The 25,167-nt window shown below is 41.5% G+C and overlaps 2 protein-coding genes across 4 annotated transcripts; one reads left to right on the plus strand and one right to left on the minus strand.

Annotated features, from left to right (window-relative positions):
• Positions 1–508: 508 nt before the first annotated feature.
• Positions 509–8,716, plus strand: csf2rb (colony stimulating factor 2 receptor subunit beta). Of its 3 annotated transcripts, XM_029508741.1 has the most exons (16): positions 538–571; positions 1,940–2,066; positions 2,196–2,389; positions 2,755–2,872; positions 2,995–3,170; positions 3,288–3,442; positions 4,236–4,374; positions 4,673–4,805; positions 4,915–5,069; positions 5,633–5,766; positions 5,893–6,076; positions 6,240–6,336; positions 6,509–6,575; positions 6,652–6,731; positions 6,817–6,967; positions 7,251–8,716. In XM_029508741.1, the coding sequence occupies exons 3-16, from the start codon at positions 2,287–2,289 to the stop codon at positions 7,641–7,643; spliced, it is 2,085 nt and encodes a 694-aa protein (XP_029364601.1). In that variant the 5' UTR covers positions 538–571; positions 1,940–2,066; positions 2,196–2,286; the 3' UTR covers positions 7,644–8,716. The 3 variants fall into 3 exon arrangements, with proteins under 3 accessions (XP_029364602.1, XP_029364601.1, XP_029364600.1); XM_029508742.1 differs by lacking the exon at positions 1,940–2,066 and having other exon boundaries at positions 509–571; XM_029508740.1 differs by lacking the exons at positions 538–571; positions 1,940–2,066 and having other exon boundaries at positions 2,123–2,389.
• A 4,173-nt stretch (positions 8,717–12,889) lies between these two features.
• Positions 12,890–24,457, minus strand: pdgfbb (platelet-derived growth factor beta polypeptide b). Its single transcript, XM_029509503.1, has 8 exons — positions 23,604–24,457; positions 18,552–18,648; positions 17,770–17,826; positions 16,825–17,018; positions 16,495–16,683; positions 15,205–16,027; positions 14,869–15,031; positions 12,890–14,744 (listed from the first exon to the last, which is right to left on the minus strand). Exons 1-7 carry the CDS (start codon positions 23,664–23,666, stop codon positions 14,886–14,888), a joined length of 1,569 nt encoding a protein of 522 aa, XP_029365363.1. The 5' UTR covers positions 23,667–24,457; the 3' UTR covers positions 12,890–14,744; positions 14,869–14,885.
• Between the last annotated feature and the right edge of the window lie 710 nt (positions 24,458–25,167).

Below are 25,167 nucleotides of genomic sequence, written 5' to 3' on the forward strand. Positions count from 1 at the left end.
AGGAAAAACACATGAATGAAAATAACTAATTCTCTGAGTTGGTAGTTTCAGCTGCCTTTGAGCTAAACAGAGGAAATGTGTCTTTCCTCTTATCACCAAGTCTGTGGTTGATTAACCACTGATAGTTGTGTGTAACTGCCAATTTTTGAATAGGCTGTGGCATGATAATTTATTGCATTATACCAAAAAGAAAATAAAAAGTCATGCCGTGGGCTGGAGTCGATCAAAACTGGAATTATGTCAGTTTTTCATTTACTGTGCTAAATGGTCACTGTGCATGCTCCAAGAAACAGGATTCCTTCTCTGGGACAGTTTTTCAGGTTCTATATAGTTTGCATTGAGTATTGACAACTAAATGACCCTCACCCAAATAAAAAATAAATAAAACGAACAAAAACAGCTGACCTTGCAAAAATGACAGAAGTGTCATAGTGGACAGAAAGGGGAAACTGAACACATCACAGAGGACAACTCCCACAGACCTCTCAGCATTCGAAGAGCTGGTTGACAAGAACGAAATGATGGTGAATGGCAGACGGACAGTCAAAGGAAAAGGACTCTTCTAAGGCAGGTAAATGGGAGATGTACTTATGCACGACAGCTCAGGACCAAAGCAGATGAAAGGTATTGCATTGATGGGTTGAAGCTTCTGTGAATCAAATTAACTAATGCACTAAAATTGTTCGTCTACAGATAGAGTCATTTGTGTTGAATTCTGATCTGGCATCATAATCTCAGTGTGGCATCATTTATCTTAAATTTTCATTTAAAAGAGAGCTGGATGTGAAGCTGTACAGTGTCCCTGAGTGTCAAAACGTAATATCTCACAAAGAACAAGAACATTTTAGAAACACCATTTAGTATTTTTGAAATATTTTTTGCATTGTGTTTGAACCCTCATTGCCACCATATTTGGTTAAATATGTTAATTTGAAATCCTACTCATTCCTGTTCTGTGACTCTGAGGTGTTTCATACTGCCAGTTGTCTAAACGAGCCTGATCAGATTTGGTTTAATCTCAGTTTGTCCTTTGATTTCATGCTGTTTGTTTGGTTTCAGATTTGATGTTGAAATCCTATTTTGTCAGAGTGGGGTTTTCCAAAAACCTACAACCTACTTCTGAAAAGGGTAGCTAGAGGACAAACGTTTACTCTGTTATGCCTGAATGATCCTTAAAATCTCCCTTTTGTCACACTGCACTGAAATGATGAGACATCTCTAACCATTTATCTTGTGAAAAATGTAAAAAATCATCACAATTTAGTGTAGAAATTGGTTTAAAAAATGATATCAGCTTCAGAAAAAAATAATATCTATATTTATTATTAATAATTATTTATTTATTTTTTATTATTATTTGTCTAAATTGAAACAATTTCCTGGAAATCCCCAATTTCCAGGAAATTTTTTTTTTTTTTTTTCACAAATACACACTGAGGTTTGGATGGTTAGAAAGCCAAACCAGTTTATTATGGTATAGTGAGTCTGTAGATGGGCTTTCGTGAGCCTGTCAAAGAAAAAGTTTTTTCCCGCTCTGGTTCTGGTGTTTCTTATGTTTGTAGCAGTATCAAATTTCCTAGTCTTAGTTTTGTACCACTGAGCATCAGCGGTCAATTACCTACCTGCTCGATGATGAGAGTAAAGCAAAACATTTCCTTTATGTGGCTCTGCTACATGGTCATTTGCATTCAAGTACATCAATAATGTGTGCAATGTCTGCATAAACATTGGTTCAGTACTGTTTGCATAGTCCTCCTGGCAGAGAAACACACAAGCAGCTAAACATAACTTCGTCAGCCAAAGCTACATTATTTATTTATTTTTTGTTGTTGTTAAAAAAAATGTGTTTTTTTTTACTATATTTACAGCAGTGTAAAACCACTGGTGAGTATCATCACTGTGTGTGTGTGTGTGTGTGTGTGTGTGTCTATTTTCATAGACTGATAAAAAACACACACACACACACGTGTGTGTTTTTTATCAGTCTATGAAAATGTGAGAGAAACAGATAAGAGGAAGGCGGATGTATGGTGACATCCCACAACAAGCGAACAGTCAAAGCAGAAGTGAGTGCCAATAGTGTTGTCATGACTCATTTCTTCAGTATTTCTAGTAAATGAAGACATTCTCTCTCAAGCTCTCTCACTGCTTTTCTCTCCATCTCACCTTCAGTGTATGTCATCTCCCTTCTACAGATATCTTGATAATAAATACACACAGCTGGATGTGCTTCCTGCTGCCACTTCAGAGAAAAACGGGCTCCGAGTAAACAGCGTTCTCAGGAAGATGTCTCCCCTCTGGGTTGTACTTTGGTCAGTGCTCCCTCTACTGGCTTGTCTCACTTCTCCAGATCTTTGCACCGTTTATGAAAGCAGCAGCTCACACAACGGTAAGTTGAATATCTCAAATATAAGTTGGATTATAACTCTCATAAATCTGGGGCATAAAAAAGGAATGTGTATATGTATAATGTGCAGGAAGTGTATAAGTCTCACAGTCAGTAGTGGTTTCCCAAATGGAAACCTATGGAGGCTGTGAAAACTGGGTTTTCAGACTCCTGACTGTGGTTGGGTTCAGACACAAGCGTTTTGAGGTCAATCTTGAACAAAATTTTAATGATTATAGAACATATTTACAGTCTTGTTCTTCTACTTTCATTCGAGGAGTTAAATTGTTGTTACATCAGAACATATCCACCAAAGCCATTTATTATTGACCATTAATCTACAATTTATATCTTCTTTCCATACCCAGTGTCTGCCCTGCTACAGTCTCTAGAATGCCATAATGACTACCAGACCTATGTCCACTGCAGATGGCAGCAACACAGAAACACAGCAGTGCAGCTTTGGTTTAAGACTGCGGAGAACAGGTAACATCAATGGAGAAACTAAAGCAGTCCACAGGGGGTCAAAACTGGAATGCATGTTTGGTAATGCGTAAGAATAAGAAAAGTGTAATGTGCGCCACAGCTGTGTCCTTGTCCCTGTGCAGGGAGCTGTGTGTGCCGTACAGTCCCCGAGTCCCAGATGACCACAGGACTGTCCAGTGCAGATACAACACTCGAGCTTTTTCAATTGGCATTGAACACACCGTCTTCTTCGTCGAGAAGGAGACGCTGACTGCCTGCTCTTCTGTCCCACGCCGATTTCTGGATCTTTCTCAGCAATGTGAGTTTACATGACTCCTGCCAATCGTAACTGTCACCTTTATTGTGATAATGAAAATAGAAATAAAAGCATTTTAATCAGTGTCAGCATATGTTTTTGTGTTTGTGTTACAAACAGTGAGAACACGAACGCCAAAGGGACTGTCCACATATGAAGCAGCTGATGGAAGCAGATGGCTAAGTTGGTCTAGCCCCTACGCTTCCTCTTCCTCCCTCAACAAAAACCTTACGTATCAGCTCAGCTACAGAGCAGACACACAGGACCACTGGAGTGTAACTATTAAAAAACAAGTTCTATTATTAGATGTTAACCAAATTTTACACGACTGTATATCTCAGCTGTTAATTCATAGAGCAGCTTTTGGGAGTCCTGAAGTTTTGGTTAGTGTAATATTTCTGAGATGTTTTACTTGTTTATGAGAGGCATTCTTGTAGTTCAAGAATACCACCTGACATTTTAACAATTTGGACTACTATATTATATTTAGCAATGACAATGAGAATCGTTAGTGGTGCATAAAGCACATCTGACAGGAAAACCGGTTCATGCTCTGAACTCACAGGGCTCATTTATATTCAAATCGATGTATTCTGAGGACCAGTGACGGTAAAATGAACTGTGGAAATGTGCACTGCATTATTTAAAAGTAACATTCATTGTCGGAAAAAAAAAATAACATGACACAAATTGGCAGTATTCATAATTGGGAGTAAAAAAACATTCCTTATTCTGATTTGGAAGTACAAATACAGTGTAATCCAAGGTGGTTAGCCCTGGAGCTGACCTTGCACACCTAATTTGAAGTGAGCTGGGATTACAGGTGCTAAATTTATGTGTTTGTCACATAAGGGTGGGCTGTCAGCATGCTGAACAAATTACTAAGAACAAATGAAGGTATTCTATTTGCATTCCAGTCTTCTGGGTTCCTTGAATTATGTTTATCAAGAAGCATAAAAGAAATATATTTTATATCTAAATATAATATAATAATGATCTTTCTTTGACCTTGAATGAAATGCTTTGCCATCCAGAACTCACGCACATCTTTGCTTATCCTCCCTACAGACTGTTAATGTCACAAACACCAATGTAAAACTGGATGAGCAACTTCAGGGTCACAGGTTTGAGGCCAAAGTGAGAGCCCAGGCCCTTGTGGGCCAGTGGAGCGACTGGTGCCCTGTGGTGACCTGGAGCAGTTCACATGGTGAGCTAAAGAGAAATTTAACTCAATTTAAGGCCTACATGTATTTGTAGGTTTTAAATTTTAACAAAATGATGAATTACTTTTTATATGAGCTTTAAACATTCAACTCCCGTATTTAATGTTCTGGATTGTTTTGCACTCGCTGGGTGCTTCTGATGCAGACCCTGCGCTTTATCTCCTTCACTCACATTTCTAATCTTCTGTGTCCGTCAATTTCATTGGACGCCTCAGAAAAATCCGGAGCTTTGCAGCTGTTCTTAATAGCTGCCTCTTTTTCTCTCACTCTCTCTGGCCCTAGGCACTGGGCAGATTCCCAGTTTGCATTGTGTGCTGGATGAAGAGAAGGAGGTGACGTGCAGCTGGGAGGTGAGCAGAGAGCTCGCTCACTTCATTACCTACCAGCTGGCCTGTCGACACAACCAGACTGCACCGTAAGTCGAGTGTGACGCTGACTGAGCCTGAAGGAGGCACCCATCCAGCGTTCGTTCTCTCCTTTATCTTGACCATTCCTCTCCACCTCATTTTAATCCCTGCCTCTAGGTTTGAGAGATGCTGCGTGAGGCCGACAGTCAGTTCTGACCCCAGTGGGATGGTGCTGCTGTACAGCTGCTCGCTGACTCTACCAGATCCCACACATTTGCATTTGGAACTCCAACCAACACGCCACGCCAAGACTTTTAAGGCCTACCAACACAGTGAGTGGACACGAGGCAGAGGGCACAGTATTGCACGAGAGGAGAGAGGACAGAGGAGAGTGGAGGAAGGACATGTGCTGCTGCTGCTCTGAGCAGAGTAGGGATCAGCAATAAAATGTTCTGCCAAACCAAAAAGAGCAGAACGCAGGGAGCAGTGCAGACAAACAGAGGAGCAGTGATGTGATGAGAGTCTCCATCTAGTGTTCCAAAGGAACTACGGCATCTCTGTACTGCTTTTGCACTCAGTAAGATAAGATGGTTTTATTCTGGTATCAAAAAAATGACACAGACATTACACTTTTTTTTGTTCAAAATTTACCAACAAGCAGAGAAGCAATTGAAATATCACAGATAATGAGTTTTATGTTGTTGTTGTTGTTGTTGTTTTTTTTTTATGACTGACCTAAGTTGGTCATTTAGACGTTAACAGAATTTGCACATCTTTATGAGGAAGCTTAACTGAAATAACAACTGCCCCTACTCTGTTTTAACAACCTGCATAGAACATGGTAATCTGTTTGTTCACAGGACTAGTGATGTGTAGCTTCTACCTTTCTCCACAGTCCGTCCTGATCCACCACAGCAGGTAAAAATGAAGGAGGTAAACAACAATTGGATCCTGGAATGGACTAAACCGGGCACAGCTTCAAAAGTGGAGCTTTACTATCAGGTCTGCTACTACAAGACACAGGACAAGGTGAGACAGTTTAACTTCTTATAAAGTGGATTTAGTTAATGAAATAGGCCTGTGGCTCAAAAAGAGAAACACCAGACAATGTTTCATAGCTTTATTATATATAAATGTATATGTGTATATTATCAGGTATGCTCTAAACTGCTGAACATTTCGAACGGCTCCACATACAAGAGTTTTCCGGCAGACTCTCTGGAGCCGTCTCAACGGTACGAGGCCAAAGTCAGGTCTCTGGTCATCCCCGGAGAAGGTCACGAGTACAACGGGATCCCTTCCAAATGGACTGACCCTGTGGACTGGACTTCGCATGAAGGTGCCACGCAGACTCTGAGATGCACATTTGATGTCCCCTGTTCTTGTGGGAATTATTTAATGTCACGTGTATATACATTTGTATTTCCTGGAAAAAATGACCGCTTAATCGGTCTGAAAATAAATCGGTCATACTTCCTGTCATGCTTTCTGTTCCCTGGCAGCCACCTGGTCCTTCACCACCTTGATATATGTTCTCATCAGTGTGTTTGTGGCCGCAGTTTTCTTTACACTCTACTGCACCATTCCAGCTTGTCGAAGGTAAGGCACTAATGTTTTCATATAACATTTGTGCTGTGTCCTTTCTCTTCAAACTTGGTCACCTTGGTCACTGTCAAAACCCACAATCCTGCTCAGATACATGTCTACAAATTTGTGTAAATTATTATGTAACTAACACCCTCTCTTTATATGGTCCATTCGGAACGAATAGGAGGGCAATCTTGTGGGTGGACTCAGTTCCTTCTCCTGCCAAAAGCAAAATCTTGTCTGAGATCAAGGTGAGGCTGAGTTTAATGAAACTACACTGTGGATTATTTTGTATGTGTGAACCATTGTGTATTTTCTGTGATCCAGGCAGCCACCAGTCGGACCCTCATGCAGAGAGAGCAATCGTTTCTTTGCAAAGAGGGACACTACGACACCATAAAAACAAGGTAACACGCCTCACACTTGAATTTCTAATCATGAAAGTCCTTATAATACTAATAATACTCGATCTCTGTCTGTCTCTCTCTGCAGCTCACTGTGGCCAAGCATAGACACTGAGAAACAGTGTTTGGAGTCAAGCGAGTTATTGTGGATCGGTGATAACTTTCCCATCTCTGCTGTGAAGGTTAACAGCTCTGACACATCCTGCATGAGCTTCAGCGGGCCATATATCTTCTGTCAGGTCAGCTGGTAACAGCCATCCTGAGGTTTCTCCTTAAGATTTCTCCTTAAAATTTTTCAAGCAAAGAAGAATGTTCAAGAAAAAGCAAAGACATTAAACGCTGAACTGAGCTGATTGCCTTTTCTCTGCGTTTGGAGCAATAGCATCTATATTTAAAAAAGTGACACCCATAAACAGCATACTGTGGTTCTATTTCTTGAGCAGCTGCAGAATTAGGAGCCCTATACCACAGCCAGTAACTCGTGTTTTCAAATAATGAATTTACACTGTGTCTGTCTGACAGAAATCAGAGGCCATGAGCAAGTCAGTGGATGTCAAGTGTGAAGAAAAGGAGAAAGAAGAAAAAACTGTGTCCGAGGATTCTCCATCTCCTGTGAATTTTACCCTTTTTGGGGAAAGTTATGTGTGTCTACCCAACGGCTCTGTCTCCAGGTCAACGCTGGATCTCACCTCTCACAGCGATGCCAGCACAAACACAAACAGGGACGAAAGCCCTGAGCAGAACCAAGACCGTCCAAATACAACACTGGGGCCAGATAAAGCCAATGTTCAGCCAGGCTTCATGGAGGCCATAAGCAGTGACCATCCTCCACCTTATGTCTCCGGACCTTTGTTTGCCTGGCCTCAAGCTGGCACTTTACAAACTTCGGGTTACTGCCACCTACCAGCACCCTGACAAAATCTGCAACACACAACGGAAGAGCATATTAAGGAACCGCCAGGCTTCCCTGTCATTACCCCTATCGTCAAGAGCTTTCTATTTTATTTCAAACTACATATGTCTCCATGTGAAATAAAATAATCATATACACATTATGGTGGAGACATCTGGTCGTCTGGACGTCTGACCAATGGAGGGCAGTAGCGAGCTGAGCCTGTTCGTGGCTGGAGGATGGACTGCACGATGGCGTTTATTTAGGATATAAACAATTTTCTCACACATATGAGGACATGATTTATATTCCATTATATAACAGGCATTCCTTCCTTCTGAGGCAAGTTGAGACAAAAATGACCAGGAATTGTTAGTTCCTGGTGATTCTCTACTAACTACAAACTAAAAGGTTATTGAGGCTCATTGTTTCTTCGTGGCATGTTCAGTTGCATATTCCAAGGAAATTAGCTGAGACGCTACAATATCTTTGCCATGTCAAATGTTTCACGCTGAATCCAACCACAGACTAATGAGAACTGCTTCTTTATTACTCTCTCAAATGTCATGTCTCTGTTACTGTTGAGACAAGAATCTGAAATATGTTGCTGTATTTAAATGTGAGCAGGTTGGGACCCTGTTGTCAAAGTAGCGTGTGTGTTAAGACATGCATTTGTTGCTGTATGTTATCTACATTGTGGTGTGGTGATACTGGTCAGTTAAACATTGATCCTGCAGACATATTTGGGTCACGGTGGTGAAACTATGTTTCAGCCACTGCGCAGATATAAGACTAGACCCTTCTGTTTCTTATCGGCCTAGTCGATGGAAATGATTGAGGACGAATGAATGAATGTTGTTTTTATACCGCGCTGTCAATAACCTTTCACATCAAAACAAATATGTGAGTAGCAGACGTAAATAGTCACTTGTATCGGAGTGCCGTGTGACAGCAGGACTTATAGCCCAGCAAACTGCAGCCAGAGCAGCAATACACAACCAGACTGTAGCTGCTGTGTCCTTTTTTTTTTGTTTGCAATGTTAAAATGAAAAAGAAAAAATATATATGTTCATAGCATCCTTTTTGTTTTTGTATGGCAGCGCATTACACAAAACAAGCATATTATATGAATCAAATGAGCCTCTGTTTCATCTCTAAATCTCATATTTGTTACATTATGCAACAAATGTGAGACAAATACATAGTAATAGTAATAATTAGTGTTTTGCAGTCAAGCTCAAAATCAGAGGGTCAGCATCCCTGTGTCTGCAGAGCTGCATATGCAGTGTTACACAATCTCCTGTCCTCTTTCTTGCTCTCTCGCAAACACACACACAAACGCAGCATTGTCTAATTTATTGCTCTGTTTATCTGCACATCTGTCCAGGCTGACAGGGCTGTTTGCAGTATTCAGGATCTGTCAGTTTCTGGAAGCAGGTGTGAGTGTGTAGCACACACATTAGTGTGCAAGCATGAAGCTGGAATGTAACATGACTGTAAAACATTTATATACTGAAGATATTATGCTGGGGTGATACAGGAGTCTTTCTTGTCAGAGAAAACAATGCTGGAATTCCTGGCATGCAGATATCAACTTCCTGTGTTTTCAGGCAATCGTTAGGTACAGCTTCCTGTCTGATGAGGCTGAGGAGCAGCGTGACACATGCCGACTTGAGTTGCGATGCCCGTGAGAGCACCCGCTCTCTTGTCTCTTTGGCCTTGGCCAACGTCAGTGACTGTTTTATGCAGCATTCATGACTTTTTCAGTTGCTCTGCTCTTGGAGCAGGTTTATATTCATCGTCAGCAGTGAAAAGCAAAACGAGGAGCAGTGCGCGTGTGTGTGTCTGTGCAGGCGCCTGATGACGAGGTAGTTGTGTGGTCATCTGTGTACAGCCTGTCCCTGTCCTTTGTTGTACATAAAAACAGGAAAATAAAAGCTCTGGAAGGTGTAGGGGGTGCGTGGCCCCACACGGATGCTTGTGTAACCTCCTGTTCAAAGGCCTTCTGTTTCCTACTACTGTACTTCAGGGAATCCAGGCAGAAACATGCGTTATAACCAGTGATGGGAATTATGGCGTTAAAATATATGGTCCAATAACGGGTAATCGAATTAATGACAGTTTCTATCGTTACAACAGTGCTACTTTTGCCGACAATCCCAGGGGCACTGTTACTGTAACTGAGCTCATTAAACTGTTGTCACCACTGGCTCACTCAGCCTGGGAGGAGCTGCAAAGTTTGTTTTTTCTTTTGTCCGGGACTACTGATAAGTGATGATAATTAGCGAACGGTCGAGTCAAATTTCATGGTCATGCTCAGTTACCTTTTGAAAGAAATAACTAGTAACTATAACTAATTACTTTTTTAAAGTCACACTGATGTATTTTGTCGTTGTAGTGTCATGTCACTGTGTTGTTGCACTGAATAAAGTGCAATTGATTATGATATGATTGGGACAGACAAAGGAACAATCTGTCTGGACACTGATGTTCATATATGGTAACATCAATGTTTCCTTTGTTTTCTGGAGGAATGCTGTCTCCCGGCCTCCCCATCAGTGACATAACATATGTCTGGTCTGCACAGACACACAATCGCAGAGGTCGACCACCTGTTAAAATTCCTGATTTCACATTCAAACTCATCCTAACTTTTATCAAGCCCACATCATGACTTGCCCTAAACCTGGCGATACCTTAATCTCCAAACCAAGTCTGATCCAAAAAAAAAGTTAATGTTGTGGGATCATGGGAATGAAACTCACGTCCCTGCAATGTGTTCCTCCTAAATCAGAGGTTAATCCCCACATGACAGACCGGACTGCATGCGCTGGTAAAATTTCTTATAACCTCAGCCCACAATGCTTTGAATTGAGAAACAGACATTTTTGTTAGTTTCTGAAATCCAACATTCAGCAACACTTCACACTGGGATTGACCAGCTCTGAGTCACTAAGAAGAACGCCGGGGCTCGAACTTCTCTTTAAGCCTTGTCTTTTTCATGATGCACGCAGCTATTTCTGGCACTATTTGGTCGAACTCTTGAGTGTTACGCTGTGAATTTCTTCCAGGATAGAGCATCCTAAGGTGTCTGCCATGTGTTTCTCCCCCCATATTTTAACGATTATTGTTTCTGGCTAGTGTTAATGACACTGGCATTTAACCATCTTAGACTGCGGTCATTAAACACTTTTGGCATCAAATGCTGTATAAACTAGCTGTTTTCAAGCCTTTAGACACACCCACACGCACAAAAGCAAACATAAACAGACTCATGGCACACAGATGATTAACATAAGCCTAAAATGAGATACCAGACAGACTCCTCAGAAATCCAAAACATTTGTCCCAGCATGCACTGCACTGAAGGCAAGTGTCTGTCTCAGAGTTGACGTAGACACAGACTTAGCGTTCCCAATTTTTTAATTTATAATTAATTGATAATCTGCATGTTTAAGATCACATATAGAAACTACCTATAGTTTGGGACCAAATCACAGAGCAGCTTAAACCTGACAGGACAGTAACGTCTAAGTAATACTGAGCTCTATCAGTTTGAATAAATCATATTAGCATTATTAAATAAAACTAAATTCAAGGACTGCAGCCCATCTTTATGCCTTACCTTGAGGGCAACACAAACACATCACTAATAAATCCCAACACTGTTTAATTGAGAGGTTTGACTGGAACTACTTTAAGTCAGTTGTACCATGCTTTGCTATGAGTTTCTTTATCCTTCATTAAATTGATGATCAGGGGCAGCATGGCGGTGTGGTGGTTAGCACTGTTGCCCCACAAGAAGAACTCTGTGGGTTTGCATGTTCTCCGTGAGCCTGCGTGGGTTTCCTCCATGTACTCCTGTTCTCTCCCACAGTCCAAAGATGGTGGTATGTTTGGGTTCATTTGGGTTAACTGGTGACTCTAAAATGTCCGTTGGTCTCAGTGTGAGTGTGAGTGGTTGTTCCTCTTTGTCTGTCTCTGTGTGTTGGCCCTGTGATGGACTGGCGACCTGTCCAGGATGAACCCCACCCTCAGCCAGTGTCGGCTTGGATTGGCTCCAGCACCCCGTCGAAGATGAATGAGTGAGTGATTGAATGAAAAATTGATGATCAGGCTCAGTTCATAAAGGGTCATTAAATTGTTCCTGGTGTTGATAGCTGGTTAGGTAACAGTGACTGACTGACTGAACATCCTTTCAGGTCAGTCAGTCAGCTATGAACTGTCCTGTGTCTTCAGTAACAGCCCTTGGTCCCTGGCAGACACTCCCACACTGTCATGGTGGTTGACCCCTGTGTGTTTGAATGAGCATGAGCATGCCTGTGTGTGTTTGTCACAGTCAACAAGCTTCCTGACCCATCTCTTCCCTCCTCCTGTTTGAAGTCTGTGGGGGGTGGGAAACAACTCGGGACAGCCACAGAAAAACAGGCATCCCACCTTGATGCTGAATTTGGTGATGGTCTGCTGTTTACAAGTAGGACATGTGTGTGAGATTGACAGTAGGGCAACGAGAAGTAATACACGAATACCTGAGCACAAGTTGAGAGACAGATGCTGAACAAAGACTGACTATAGTGGCATCAAATCTAATGTTTTGTGAAAATCTTAGAAGACAAACAAAATCCTTCAACGTATTAAGACACGATGCCATCTGCAAGATAGTTATAAGCAAACATTGTGCTGCAAAGCCATTCCCCATATGATTACACAAGCAGATGAGCTCTTCACTCCATGATTAGCAGATATTGGTAGTTTTTGCAGCCAAGAGTCAACTGGGTAAATGCAAAACTCAAAGCATGAAGAGATTGTGTGCCAGTGTCACTAAATTATTGTCAAATGGAACAAACCTCACCGTGCATCGCTGCCGGAGACGTCTCTGGAAAGGTGAAGGTGCACTGAGTGGACAGAACATTGCAAAACAGGCCTACTGCGTAATCCACCAGGTTTCTGATCATAAGATGCTTTATTGTAAGTGAAACAGCTAAAGTGTGGAGGACACAGTGTGTACCTAATAGTATGTAGGGCATAATGTAGGACACTTCTCTCTCCGGCCTTTAAGCCTTGATGTGAATAGATGGTGAGTGTGGAGTTTTAATGGACACGTCTGTATGGTTGATACTGTTTGCACTGTCACTGCTTTGTTTCAAACTGAATGAATCTTTGGGAAACTTTTTTTCTTTTGCACCATCAAAAGTCGATGGTGTCCAAAATGCAAAATGCTAAAATGAGCACATTGCATCTCAAAAGCCGGCCTTTTTTTTTTTTTTTTATCTATGAATATATAAGAAAAAATAATAAAAACGAATAAAAACACAAAACAAGGAGATTTCAGCACATTAGCTTCTTATACCCATATGAAAATAGCATTAGGTGGCAACATTATCACAAACATTCATGTTTTTCATCATATCATCATAATAAAACAGACAAAATCATTAACAGTTGTAAGTTGACACAAGGGGCATACAAGCCATGTTTTTCAATAACTTAAGCTTTTTGTTTTCCTGATGATGGATAACTGAAAACCAAAGAGCATCACCAGTGTGTTTCTCCACTGTGTTTCTAATGAAAATACACCAAAACAATATCTACATCTGCTGTCCCTTTAAGTGACCAGGTGTCGATTCACTTCTTTTGAGCCACTCAGTTTCCCATGAAGGAAAATGTCAAAAACACTGCAGTGTAGATTAATGAAACAAATGCAGACTCATATGAGGAATATGACGTTGATAGTTTCTGTCTCCTCGTCACAGAGTTTCAAAGTAATGTGATTATTTCTGCCACAGTGTAAGAGGTGGGAGAAAGACGTCTCTCTATCGAAGATTAACAGATATATGCTGCATGAATTAAGTGTGGATGTGGGTCCAAGCGTATACACACACTACACTCCAAAAAACGAACACACATGCCCACACTTTTGTCAGGAAGCTAAACACTGCAGGCTACTGGGAGGTCACAAAAAGTTCTGACTTCTTTCTTCTTCTTTTTTTTTTTTTTACTTGCTCCTTGTCCCTGATTGAACCACCCAGCCATCCTGACAGATTGCACGTTGTAGATGTATCTCTATGACAACTTGCTCTACGGAGCATTAATCGGCAGTATAATGATAAATAAATAAGAAACGTAGCACACGGTTCACATGTGCGGCACTATCACCTTATATTCAGAGAGCACCTTGATCTTGATTTTTCTTCACACCTGTAGTGAGATTGTGAAATAAAGAAATAAAGAAATCTCACTAATGCAACGTTTCATGTTTTTTTGTTTATCACGTCTGTGAAATTCCAGTGTTTGCATTGAGTTAAATATCAAATATGGTTAGAGAGAGAGACCATCACTGTTTTAATGAGATACTAAATGATATCAGGCCTTGGTACGGTAATATCTGCACAGCTTCATCCGTCCAATTCAGTCAACCCTGACCCATAAATATGTTAGTTTTGTCCCGCATGGAAATATTGGTAATTTTAGTCAGCATTAGTTGTCATTGCAGTCAACTGATGATTGTCTCTTAGATTATCCAATTACAATACAATGGATTATTTCATAACGCAGAAGAGTTATGTCCATTTTTCCCACTTAGCACACTCATTGTCCAGTCTTACTGTCATTATCACAAAATCAAGTCTTTCAGCAACAAACTTTGTCATTTAAACCCTGTACAGACTTGGTTCTGTCAACATATAAGTGCAGTCTCTGTTGATATCAAAACATGGTTCCACGTAGAGCTTTGAAATTGCACTATTATCCACAGTTCTACAGCGATCCAGTTTCAGTCCTTTAGATGTAATGTGCTGGCACACTATTCAGTCAGTCTTCAGATGCCACTTGTCAAATCGGCAACTGACATTGTAGGGAGGTCTTCTCTTCAAAAAAAAAAAAAAAAGAAAGAAAGAAAGAAAAGGTCCACCTTTTATTTATATTCCATTTTCTTCTCACCTTCCGCTTCCTCCATCCCATCCAGGTGTAATTACAGGTTCACCAGACAGTTATTAGTAGTGTTACTGAGGAAATCTCACAGGATGGGCAGGTTACTGAATGTATGAATAAATATTTATATGAAGGGAGTCACTCTGCTTCACCTCTGGATTATCCGCAAAATACACCAAGTTCACGTTGTGTCCCTGAGGAGGGAAAAATATATAATGGCATACTTTAAGCTTTACACATGGTGGTATAGTTTCACATTGACTGGCTAAATATTCATTCTTTCAACTGAATTTATAAATGTTATAAATGTGAACTCACCTGGGTTTATTTTCCATCTACATTAGCATCGCTCTCATAGCTGCCTTGCTAATCCGTTTGCGATTCTTCCTAATCCTTTTTTTTGTTTGCTTTGGACGAGCTGGAGGTCGGGGGCCTGCTGGAGTGGAGGGCTGTCGTGTGGTAGTTGTAGATGTTGTTGTCTCTATACAAATAGAATTACATGTGATATAGAAAGGAATAAAAAACTGAAACATTCAAGTTAAAATTAAATGTTTATTTATGTTCTTGTGAAAAGAGGCAATTCATTTAACATCTCCTGACAGATGTCAATTTTTTTGTCTTTATTATTCCAAAGTATTTAATACTGTCTATTACCTGGTTTATGTGTTGTTGTTTGCAGATGATGATGTTTGCCATGCAGGTGATGTTGACCGCCTGTCGCCTGTTCTTTTTGCCTCTCCTCCTCCTCTCGTTTTATCTGCTGCTGTCTCAGTACTTCCTTCTCTTGGTCCAACCTCTTGTGGAGGAGTAGAAGCTCTTTTCTCTCCTCCTCGAGTTTTGCCTCCTCAATCTGTATTATCCTCTCTTCCTCTGGAGTTTCATTCTCTCTCCGTCTCCCTGGCTGTCGAGGGTCTGGATTTGGCTCTTTGGTTGGTTGGGGTTGGCTCCTAAATGTCTCACTAATGGTTTCCTCAGTGGGACTGAATTTGGCTTGAGGATTCTGAGTGACAGACTCAGAGATTCCACTCATGTGACTCTGAAATTTGGATTTGTCCTCTTGCAATAATGGGCTGTTTGTTTGTCTAACCTTGTCCCTGCCACCATTTTCCTCATTGATTTTCCCTTCGGTGATGTTGAGTAGCAGGCCAGTCCCATTTTCTCCTAACTTTTTCTTTTCCTCATCACCAACATTATCCAAGAAGGAAGTCGACTTGTTGCCATCCTTCCTCTGCACATTCTCAGACTGGTCTTCAGTTCCATGGAGCTTGCTTGAGTTATGTGCCCAGTGTGGAGCAAAGTGAATGTCTTCTCCAGGCTGAGAAGTGTCTTCCCCAGTCACACTGTAACCTTCTCCAGGCTCTGTAAAGGTGTCTCCTCTGGGGCTCCAGTGCTGCTCCAGGAGGTCCTCCAGATGGGTTCTCTGATTCTGTTTCAGCTCATCCCACTGATGGAGCTCATCCTTGGTGTGGATCTTGACCTTTGGTAATCAAATTGAACACAACTTAGTTCATCTTATCTGAGTATAGATCATCTCAGTTTTGTCAATGCTGATGAGGAATATTAGAATGCTGTGTCTATATTTGTGGAATAATTCTTTAAAGTTGAGTTTGGACTTTCAACTGTTGTTTCTTTAGGACGGCATACAACAATTAAGCCCATGTACTACTCTGGCAGCTGTTAGACAGACAAAAGAGAACCTGCAATGCAGGTAGAGGTCAAGCTAACAAACTAGGCTATGAAAAAAACAGAGAGAGTTAAACCAGCACTGTTACATGACTGAAACATGAGTTTAACTGATTAAACAAATTTTGATATATCAATTGTGCCATTGCTGACAATAAGACACAACAAAAATAGCTTGTTCAAATATATATTTGAATCTCTAAAGTGCATTCTTGATATCCACCAAACACCAGAAAGACATCAGTCGCATTCACAGCGTACCTGTCCCTGTCCATGCTCATGGCTGAGGGTCTGGTTCCGATGCTGGTGGCTGTGCTGTCGGCGGGATGGCTTTTTCTTGGGTGCAGGGGGACGTGGTGCAGGCTGACATCGACATTCCACGTGATCAACCACAGATACCACTGCTTTAGCATAAATGGGTCTCTTATTTAGGTATTCAATTTTCATGACCTGGGTAAAGGAGATTCACAGGGAAACATTAACAGTGTAACAAAAGCACGGCATATGGTCAGGTTTTACTTGCGTATCAATGTGTGTTTGACATAGATTTAACTACATGTTCTGTCTGTTAGTGTTTGTGCAGTTATTTACCTGCAAGTATCTTGTATGTGTGACCACAGGGACACACTGGAGGGCCTTGGTGTTGCAACAGCCAGAGCAGCGCTGCACCTCAACGCAAGGCGGCCACAACATGAAGTTGGCGTTGCTACGGTCCAGCATTGCCCTGGTGATCTCCACCACCTCTGTGCGTACTTTACATAGAGCCTGCTGGGCCGGCTGGGCATCTGAGGAGGAGTATGAGTATGTGCATGAATTTAACCAATTTACTGTTTTACACAACAGAGTCTATGAATTACACATCACAACTATCCTCCACTAAAACCGGAGTTGCCTTAACACCTGAAACACAAGGTAAATACATTCCACTGTACTTTACAAATGTGTATGGCTCAATAAGCTTTTCTGGGGTTGGTACACACAGACACATATAAAAAAGTAGGAAAACTTTACATGAAGATTAATGTCGGGCCATTAGTGCCAGAGGGAATTGCACAAAGTCACCCAGACTGCTGGAGATTGATGGCTAATAATTTAGACATTTGCTTTATCATGATAGTTTCAAAAAGGTCAATGGGAAGGACTTTCCCATAATCACTAAGTCCATACTTTTCACATAAATCAACTCTGAAGAAGGCCTACTGAAGACAGCCGCTGTCCTACACTAATGAGGATGGAGCACTTTAACATTCATGGTGAAAATCAGGAATTCTCCATGTCAGCACTGCAACTGTCCATTAACCTATTTTTGAGCTAGAATAGGTAAATATGTATCCTCACAAACTGATGCATGTATGCTCAGCCATGCCGCAAAGAAAGCCTTTTTTTTAATAACTAAAGAAACCACATGAGGGTAACACAAACAATGTATCACTGTGTTGCACACCTCATCAATACACTGATATTGTGAGTACAACAAGAAACCAGTTTTCTGACAGTGTAGAGGACCAAAAGGGGAAGTGGGAGGGCTTGGCTCACCAAGGCTCCTTGGTAGTCTGTGACCTCCATTGGCTGCTGAAGTCCCATCTTCCTCATCTGAGACAAAACAATAAACAAATACAGCGTTTGACTAAACGTGGCAACTGATTAATGCACAGTCTGTTTCGAGCATGCGCTGTCATATTTTATACAAAGGTCTTCTAGCGCCCCCTGCATGTGAGAAGATAAAACACGAGCCCAGGCCAGGAACAGAGAGGCAGAGAAACAAAGAGGGTGTGGGGGTAGTTAATGTCACATGTGACTGATGAGAGCGTGCATGTGAGCATACACATGGAATGAGTAATTATTGTTATAACCCCAAACATGCGCTGCTGTTGTTGGTTGTCATTTCATCTTTGTCCGGCCACAAATCAAAAGATGGTAAAAACTACAACCTGAAAAATCACAGGAGTTGGAAGAAAAAAAAAACACCCGCTGCAAATTCTTGGATGAAGGTAAAACGTGCCACAAGATTTTCAGGCACACCATAAGTGTCTGGGATTTGGTACAAGGCCCATTTTCAGCATTTTTAAAATTCTGCAAATGTAGAAATTAGCATTTAGATATATATATATATAGTAGTGCCCTAGTCTATGCTGACATAAGTTTAAAACTGGTTTATTTAGTTATGGTTAATTATGAAGTTAAAAGTTATTGTGTTTATGTTAAGATTTAACATGTTGAGACAACACAACTGTTTGTTAGGGACCAATAATAACGCCCAATCCTGAATCGGGTTTCAGATTATTTAAGCGATAAAAGTAGAATGGTTCGATCTTTACCTACGGAGTCAGAGAGTAGCAGCAGCTGAAGGTCCTCTATAGAGGAGATGGGGCTGTTTCTAACCAGCTCCACCAGGGCTGCAGGCAGAGGGTCCCCCTGAAACGCATGAGACATAATATAACAATGCTCCAAACATGAAGATGACCCATAAACATTACAATATGCTTCAGCAGTGAATAAGACCACAAGAATAGCTATTTAAGAGTTTCCCACCCTTCTGCATCCTGCGAAAGGCGTTAGAGTTTTCCAAACAGTTCCTTTGAGGAAATGGAATAACACTGCAACGCTTCTACAACAACCACCTCACAAGTGCTTCAGTGTGTATAGTTGCTGGACTGAGGCACAATAGATGATCAAAATAAATAAACCAGGAATGACCAAACATTCGTCGATGAGAGCAGTCGACCAGGTTTTGACTGGTAGCAAGAAAAAAAATAAAGGACTATACCGGTGTGGAATCATTTAGAGGAAAGGACAGCTCAACAAGTTAGCCGTCACTCTTCAACTTCAAGCACACGTGATTACCTTTTCTGGACGGTCACGTTATTCTAAATACACAATATAACAATTAAATAACTAATGGCATGAATTAACAAATGTAATAATTATCCATTGTGTCAAGTAAGATCTTTTATGATACTCCTTGAGGTTGTGACCAATTTGTTTAAATTTAAAGGAACACAGAAATGTTTTTCCCCATCATAGCTTTTTACAAATGGATGAATATTTTTGAAATATTTCAAAGGGTCAAACTGAGCCTCTGAAAACTGGGCACACCCAATGAGTTGAAGGCAATTGAAGAATTTAAAAGGGCAAGACAGCATCAACCTTTTCCCACATGCACTGAACTAATATTTCAATACTACCACAAGCAAAAACAAGCCGCGGCTCTGCATTGTCCTCCTATGGCTTGACTGTGGATTTAACCCCCCCGAGTCATTAATGGGCAAGAGATCTTGGGGGGGGGGGTGGGGGCATTAACCAAAGCAGGCACACAATGGTCACTAAGAGCAGGGTGAATGACTATTGGTCTTGTGTCCTCTCATCTGCTAACATTTAGGGGTCAAAGGAGCCAGGAAGGAGTCAGGAAGTGGGGGAAGGAGTGATACAGAGAGGAATAGAGAGAAGAGGTGCATCTGAAAAAGGAGGGATAATAGATGAATTAAATACGGGCTGAAATGGATGAGGATCAGACATGGGTCGACACACTTCCTCCCACTGGTTTAACTGTGCGGGACATGCTTCATTTGCTTTGCCACCTCACAGTAAGACGAACCACTGAAGATGACTTCAAATGTGACCTGGCCTACATCAGTTAACGAAATATCTACTGTAATTCACTCACACCATTTTGTTTTTTGTTTTGTTTTGGTTTTTTTTTTAGAATAGAAAATAATTTTATAATACAAGTCCAGTTGGGCGGACAATACCAGTTAGGTCCTGAAGAAAAAAACAATCCCTGGTGGGAAGCACGCTTCAACCAAAGGAAGTAGCCATCCATGCATGAGCATGTATTCTCAGCCTGCCCATACTGTATGCCACTGATTTTCCTCCATTGTTGGTTGTCCTTTCACGGAGTCAAATTATCCAGCAGGGAAATGCTTGCTGTATTACACTTACATCTCCATTGCAGAATTGTCAATGCCCCTGAGGAGTCATCAGGATTATTTCCTTCTCCGCCAACGGAGCAAACCTGCCTGCTTGGCTAATTGTGTCTGATGTTAATAATAGGATGTGTGCCTTTGTTCACAGTGGTGCCTGCTGTCATGACAATTTGTGTCTAAGCAGGAAATATTAAATAAACACTTTGGCTCTGATAAACAAAACAGATGTTAAAAGATTCAAACTGCACAGACAGTATTTTTAATCAATGACTTTTGATTAATTCAATTAATATATCAAACGCTATGTAAATAAGAAAATTCAGGAAAGCCTACGTTAATGTTGCGTGTTTTGTGCGCCCAACAACAGCGCAACCAGGAAGACAAAAAAAGTATACAAAATGTCACAAATGGGAATCTAAAACTGGAGAAACGTCAGCTTTTTTGAAAAACGTGGATTATCAACAATCATTTTTATTTTCATTTACATTGATTATTGTTAACATTTCCATAATCCTACCAGCATTTATCACAACACCATAAAAGGTGGCAGTGGCAGCATCTTATCATCTAACGCTAACTCATCCTTCCCTTCGAGAAGCTGTAGCCTATATAGATTTTTAAGAGCTGATAAATTGCCAATAAAAAGGCAAATGTTAACTTTTGTATCAATAAAAGATGACTTCAATGAGTCTGCTATTATTTCCCTGAGCAGGGGGTGTGATCGAAGTCTATCTCATCATTCACCTACATCTGGAACAGTTGATCTTTTTTCAAATAATGGGCTCCTGATGATGAAGCAGAGAAAACAACAGCTGTTGGATTAGCTCTCATGATGTTAGCCTTTGTGTGTATCTACAGCAACACACAAAACACTTCTGCAGCACCCCTTCTAAGAAAGTGTCCTGCATAACAGAGCTGCTCCATATAATAATAACCTTGTGGTGTCCGGTATAATCTTTGTTGTTTTACATGCTCCAAAACCCCACATTTTGACATAATCCAGAACTTATCACCTGAAGCAAGTTCCCATTCCCTGCGGGTCTATCGGACACGTTGAGGAATGCCAGGTACAGACGGCGGCGGCTGCAATGGGCAGGGGAGGAGAGGGAACATCTAATCATACATAATTAGAGGCTCGGGTTTGCTGTTGGCGAAGCAGCCGTGGTAGCACATGTGTGAGGCTACACCTACAGTCACTGAAACGGCGCCCACACGTGCATGATACTGGAATTTGGACTTCATTAATTCCTTTGTTGTTATTTACTTCTGAGTTAGAAAGGCGCCTGGCACAATTAAGGGTAATAAGGAGTTTGTGATGGCTACAAGTGAACGTCTGCATTCCTCTTTGGTGGTCCGTGGCTGGATGTATACGTTCATTATGAGCAGCGCTTCACATTTGAGTATAAATTTTAATCATCGCTGACTCTTGAGGCGAGATGCGCTTTAAACACATTCCTAATGATAACTTTTTTTAAAGGACATGATTGAACGTACAGATTCCCTGACTAGAACTTTAAAATTAGACATGGGGGAATTCCTGCTCATGTACCTCAAAGCCTTTGTAAGGTTCTCCCTCCGAAACACGTGCCTTGTCAAAGTTGAGCTTTCTTTTACATGTGGTGTCTACAGAGGCCGTAAAATGAAAAGACAAGTTGACGACAGGAATTTAAAGCCATCCATCACAGCTATGTTTCGCAAAATCTGCCTTCATGTAGTCATGGTGATGGTAGACTACACATAGCACTTTCTCTTTCTTCAGCTGATTTAGTGAATGAAAGGAGGAACTGAACCACTAGTGACAGCAGTTATAATGTTTTATGACTCAGGAACAGTCCCCATCCTGCAAGTTCTGTGTTTGTATGTCTTTTCCCCTTTTTATTAATTTTGATTTAACTGAGAGCTTGTAGTTTCCAGCATGTACAGACGTTACTCAGTCCTGGGGCCAAGCTATATCACCTCATCTGAGCGGATGAAAAACACTCAGGCAAAATGGTTGTGCCCTCATTTCTGAGTTGTTTAAAATATCCACTTCCCCATGACTGACCTGTTAACTGTGTTTAGACTCCATTTAGTGTTACAAGTCACTGAAATGGTTGTTTCATTGTGGAGATGAATTAACAGGGTCAGACTTACAGATTAAAATCTGGACGGAGGCAGAAAGAAAGATAAAATCAGATTCACTGTGCATCACAATGCAACCTACAAAACAAAACCTACAATGCAACTTCATATAAGACAAAAAAGGATATGAAATTTGCAGGTTCAGAAGCCTTTCTTTCTGCATCGATTCAGATTCAATTTGTGTTTTTGACTGGCAAAAATGGCCAACACTTCTTTTTTTTTTTTTTTTTCCCCAAAATTGCTTCACTTATCATCAAGCATCACTTGACCTACACAAGACCCTTGGTTAAGTTTTGTCTTCCTGTTTGACCTCAAGCAGTCTGACTTTGTCAGTTTATCATGCTTCTAGATTTCACAACTGCCTGTTCACTTCAACAAGTTTTTAATAAAATATTCAGACAGATTTGTCGCACAGTACAAAATGGCATCAACGGTGCAGAAGTATGTCAAAGAAGGCCGAAACATCGGTAATATGAGTCTACATGGCCATGTGAGAGACTTGAAGAAAGCGTGTTTGCCTTGAAATGCAGAGTACTCCTTGCTCAACATTTAAAAACTCACAAAGTCAAGATGACACTCGATCGTCATTGTGTTGATGCCTGGTAAATATTTTACACTACAACATGCACTGTTGTCACCCAGATACATCCAAGTTAGATAAATATATATAAAAAAAAGCAGTGCCACTTCTTCCCCACTTGTCAGCCGTAACAAACATGTGGCCTCTGCAGCGGGATGTTGCAGCACGATGCCGTTCACTGCCTGATGTACGGCCTCTCGCAACATCTGGAGCAGCATCCATGAATGCATCACTTAAGCACGTGGAGCATCCAGCTGCAGAAGAGCCTTTCATGGCAGTTTCTGTTTCCTGCCTCATCACCCACAGAGGAAGACCTCTGCATGTGTCTGCCTCTGGGCATCCATTCATGAGGCCAGTAAATGGGAGGAATAACAGTTATTTTCTGCAACGGGGTCCCCCCTCAGACACAATGAGGGAGAGACTGGCTTTTATTATGGGAGTAGGGTGAGGCAGGTGCATTAACTCCAAACTTTAACACACACACACACACCTCTGGGTCTCAGGGTGGTCTTCACCCGCTGCTGTTTTAGCTCTGAACATGCATCTTTTTACTTTGCTACTTACAATTAAGGTCAGAAATGAGCCAAATAGACGAATAAATGTTAAAGCGAAACAAAAGCACATATTCATTAACTTGTTTGGAATTGTTTAAGTGGTCACAGTAGTGCATTGTTCTATCAAACCTCCAGTAAAGCCTCACGGTGTGTCTCGGTGGCTTTCTCACACCGTGATTGATGCGAACTCACCTCGGCCACGCCGAACCGCAGACATGCCGCCAGCACGAGCAGCAGCTGTACCCACGAGCTCATCTTGCTGCCCAGCCTCGAGCCTCTTCGACGGACCGGGCATTTATGGAAGCGCGGGAGTCCCTCTCTCCTCGGCACGGCGAGCGGGGGGACAGCGGTCCACACCGGTGTCCACACCGAGGAGGAGAGGGGGGGAGGACAGATAGGAAACCACCGACCTCTTCTCCTTCTTCTTCTGCTGCTGCTGCTGCTGCGTAATGTTCAGGCCACTTTGCGCGCACGCGTGCGGTTTGGGATAAAAACGCACAAATGAATATTAATTGGAGTTTTCTTTTTTTGTCTGTTTGTTTGGTTGGTTGGTTGGTTAGTTTTGTTTTTTGTTTTTTGTTTTTTTTACATCATTTCTAGGTCCAAACTTCACAAGGCAAAACTATCCAGGAGATCAGGGAGAGACAAAGTCAAGTTGCAGTTATTCCAACGGTATCCCGGTTTCTTTCAGTGTGTATTCAATTTAAAATCCACTGGACTCGACCGTCCCCGGGAGTTAACGCGTCTCTTTAACCGTGATGCGTCCCAGCAGTCCAGGAACTAACGTCTCGGGTCAGCTCGGTAGTTGGAAGGTCCTCTTCTTCCAAGGAGTCTTATCGCTCGGCCAAGCGCTGTTTGGCTCGGTGCGCCTCAGCCCTGGAGCCGCCTGATTACGCAGCGGCGGTGATGGTGGTGGCGGCGAAGGGAAGAGCAGATTTCCAAGAGCGAGCTGTTGGTCCGCTGTAGACAGTATCTCTCTCCCGCCCCCTGCCTGAGGAATGGGTGATAATTTGCGCACACAAGTCCACAAACAACCGCCTCGCAGCTGCAGCCCTCAGCAAACGTGAATCGTTTATGCATGTATTCCTGAGACTGGGCCAACTTCTTCTTGCCCCCCCTCTTTTTTCCCCTTATCATTTGAATTTTGGTTTTTGCCACATGATCTGGTTTGAAGCATGCCAACACACGGGGGGGGTATGATAAAAAAAAACAAACAAACTAACATTGTAAACATTGTAACATTTCTATTTTCTGTCACTTTATAGGTATAGTTCTCATGTTGAACTCATTGTCCTTCTCTGACCTCTGCTTGTTGATGTTATTCATACTTACACAAGGCATATAACAAAGAATTCAAAATTTGCTCCATCATTATAGACTGTTTACTCATTAGTGCAGTGTTTCTGTGCAATGATTACTTTTCAGAGTTTCACTTGAGTAAAATGTTTTAATTCCAGACTTACCATAGCACAATATCATTTATTTTGGTACATTAATAAGTAAAGTTTATAAGTTTATGCTTTGATTTTACCAAGGCACTGTCATACCGTGTGGACAAAACTCCTTCCGATGGGTAAATAATTATATTAATAGGTGTAGCACATTCTGCTCAGTGAGTTGTGAAGACTGAAGCCATGCTGGCAGGTTAAAAACTTTAAACATGCTATCATAAACTTGAATTCATTGTTGGGTTCAGGTAAAGCAAAAGATGCTTTAAGCAAATTTGACTTCTTGCATAACCGGCCTTTGTGCAGCC

Source organism: Echeneis naucrates, chromosome 8 (assembly GCF_900963305.1).
Source record: "Echeneis naucrates chromosome 8, fEcheNa1.1, whole genome shotgun sequence".
NCBI lineage: Eukaryota > Metazoa > Chordata > Actinopteri > Carangiformes > Echeneidae > Echeneis > Echeneis naucrates.

Coding starts and splice junctions, on each gene's coding strand:
- csf2rb (XM_029508740.1), top strand. CDS start 2,176: ATGTCATCTCCCTTCTACAGATATCTTGATAATAAATACACACAGCTG. Junction 4,375..4,672: donor GACCTGGAGCAGTTCACATG/GTGAGCTAAAGA, acceptor CTCTGGCCCTAG/GCACTGGGCAGATTCCCAGT. Junction 4,806..4,914: donor CGACACAACCAGACTGCACC/GTAAGTCGAGTG, acceptor CCCTGCCTCTAG/GTTTGAGAGATGCTGCGTGA.
- pdgfbb (XM_029509503.1), bottom strand. CDS start 23,666: ATGAGCTCGTGGGTACAGCTGCTGCTCGTGCTGGCGGCATGTCTGCGG. Junction 17,019..17,769: donor CAGACTACCAAGGAGCCTTG/GTGAGCCAAGCC, acceptor ACTCCTCCTCAG/ATGCCCAGCCGGCCCAGCAG. Junction 15,032..15,204: donor AACAACAACACATAAACCAG/GTAATAGACAGT, acceptor CTATTTGTATAG/AGACAACAACATCTACAACT.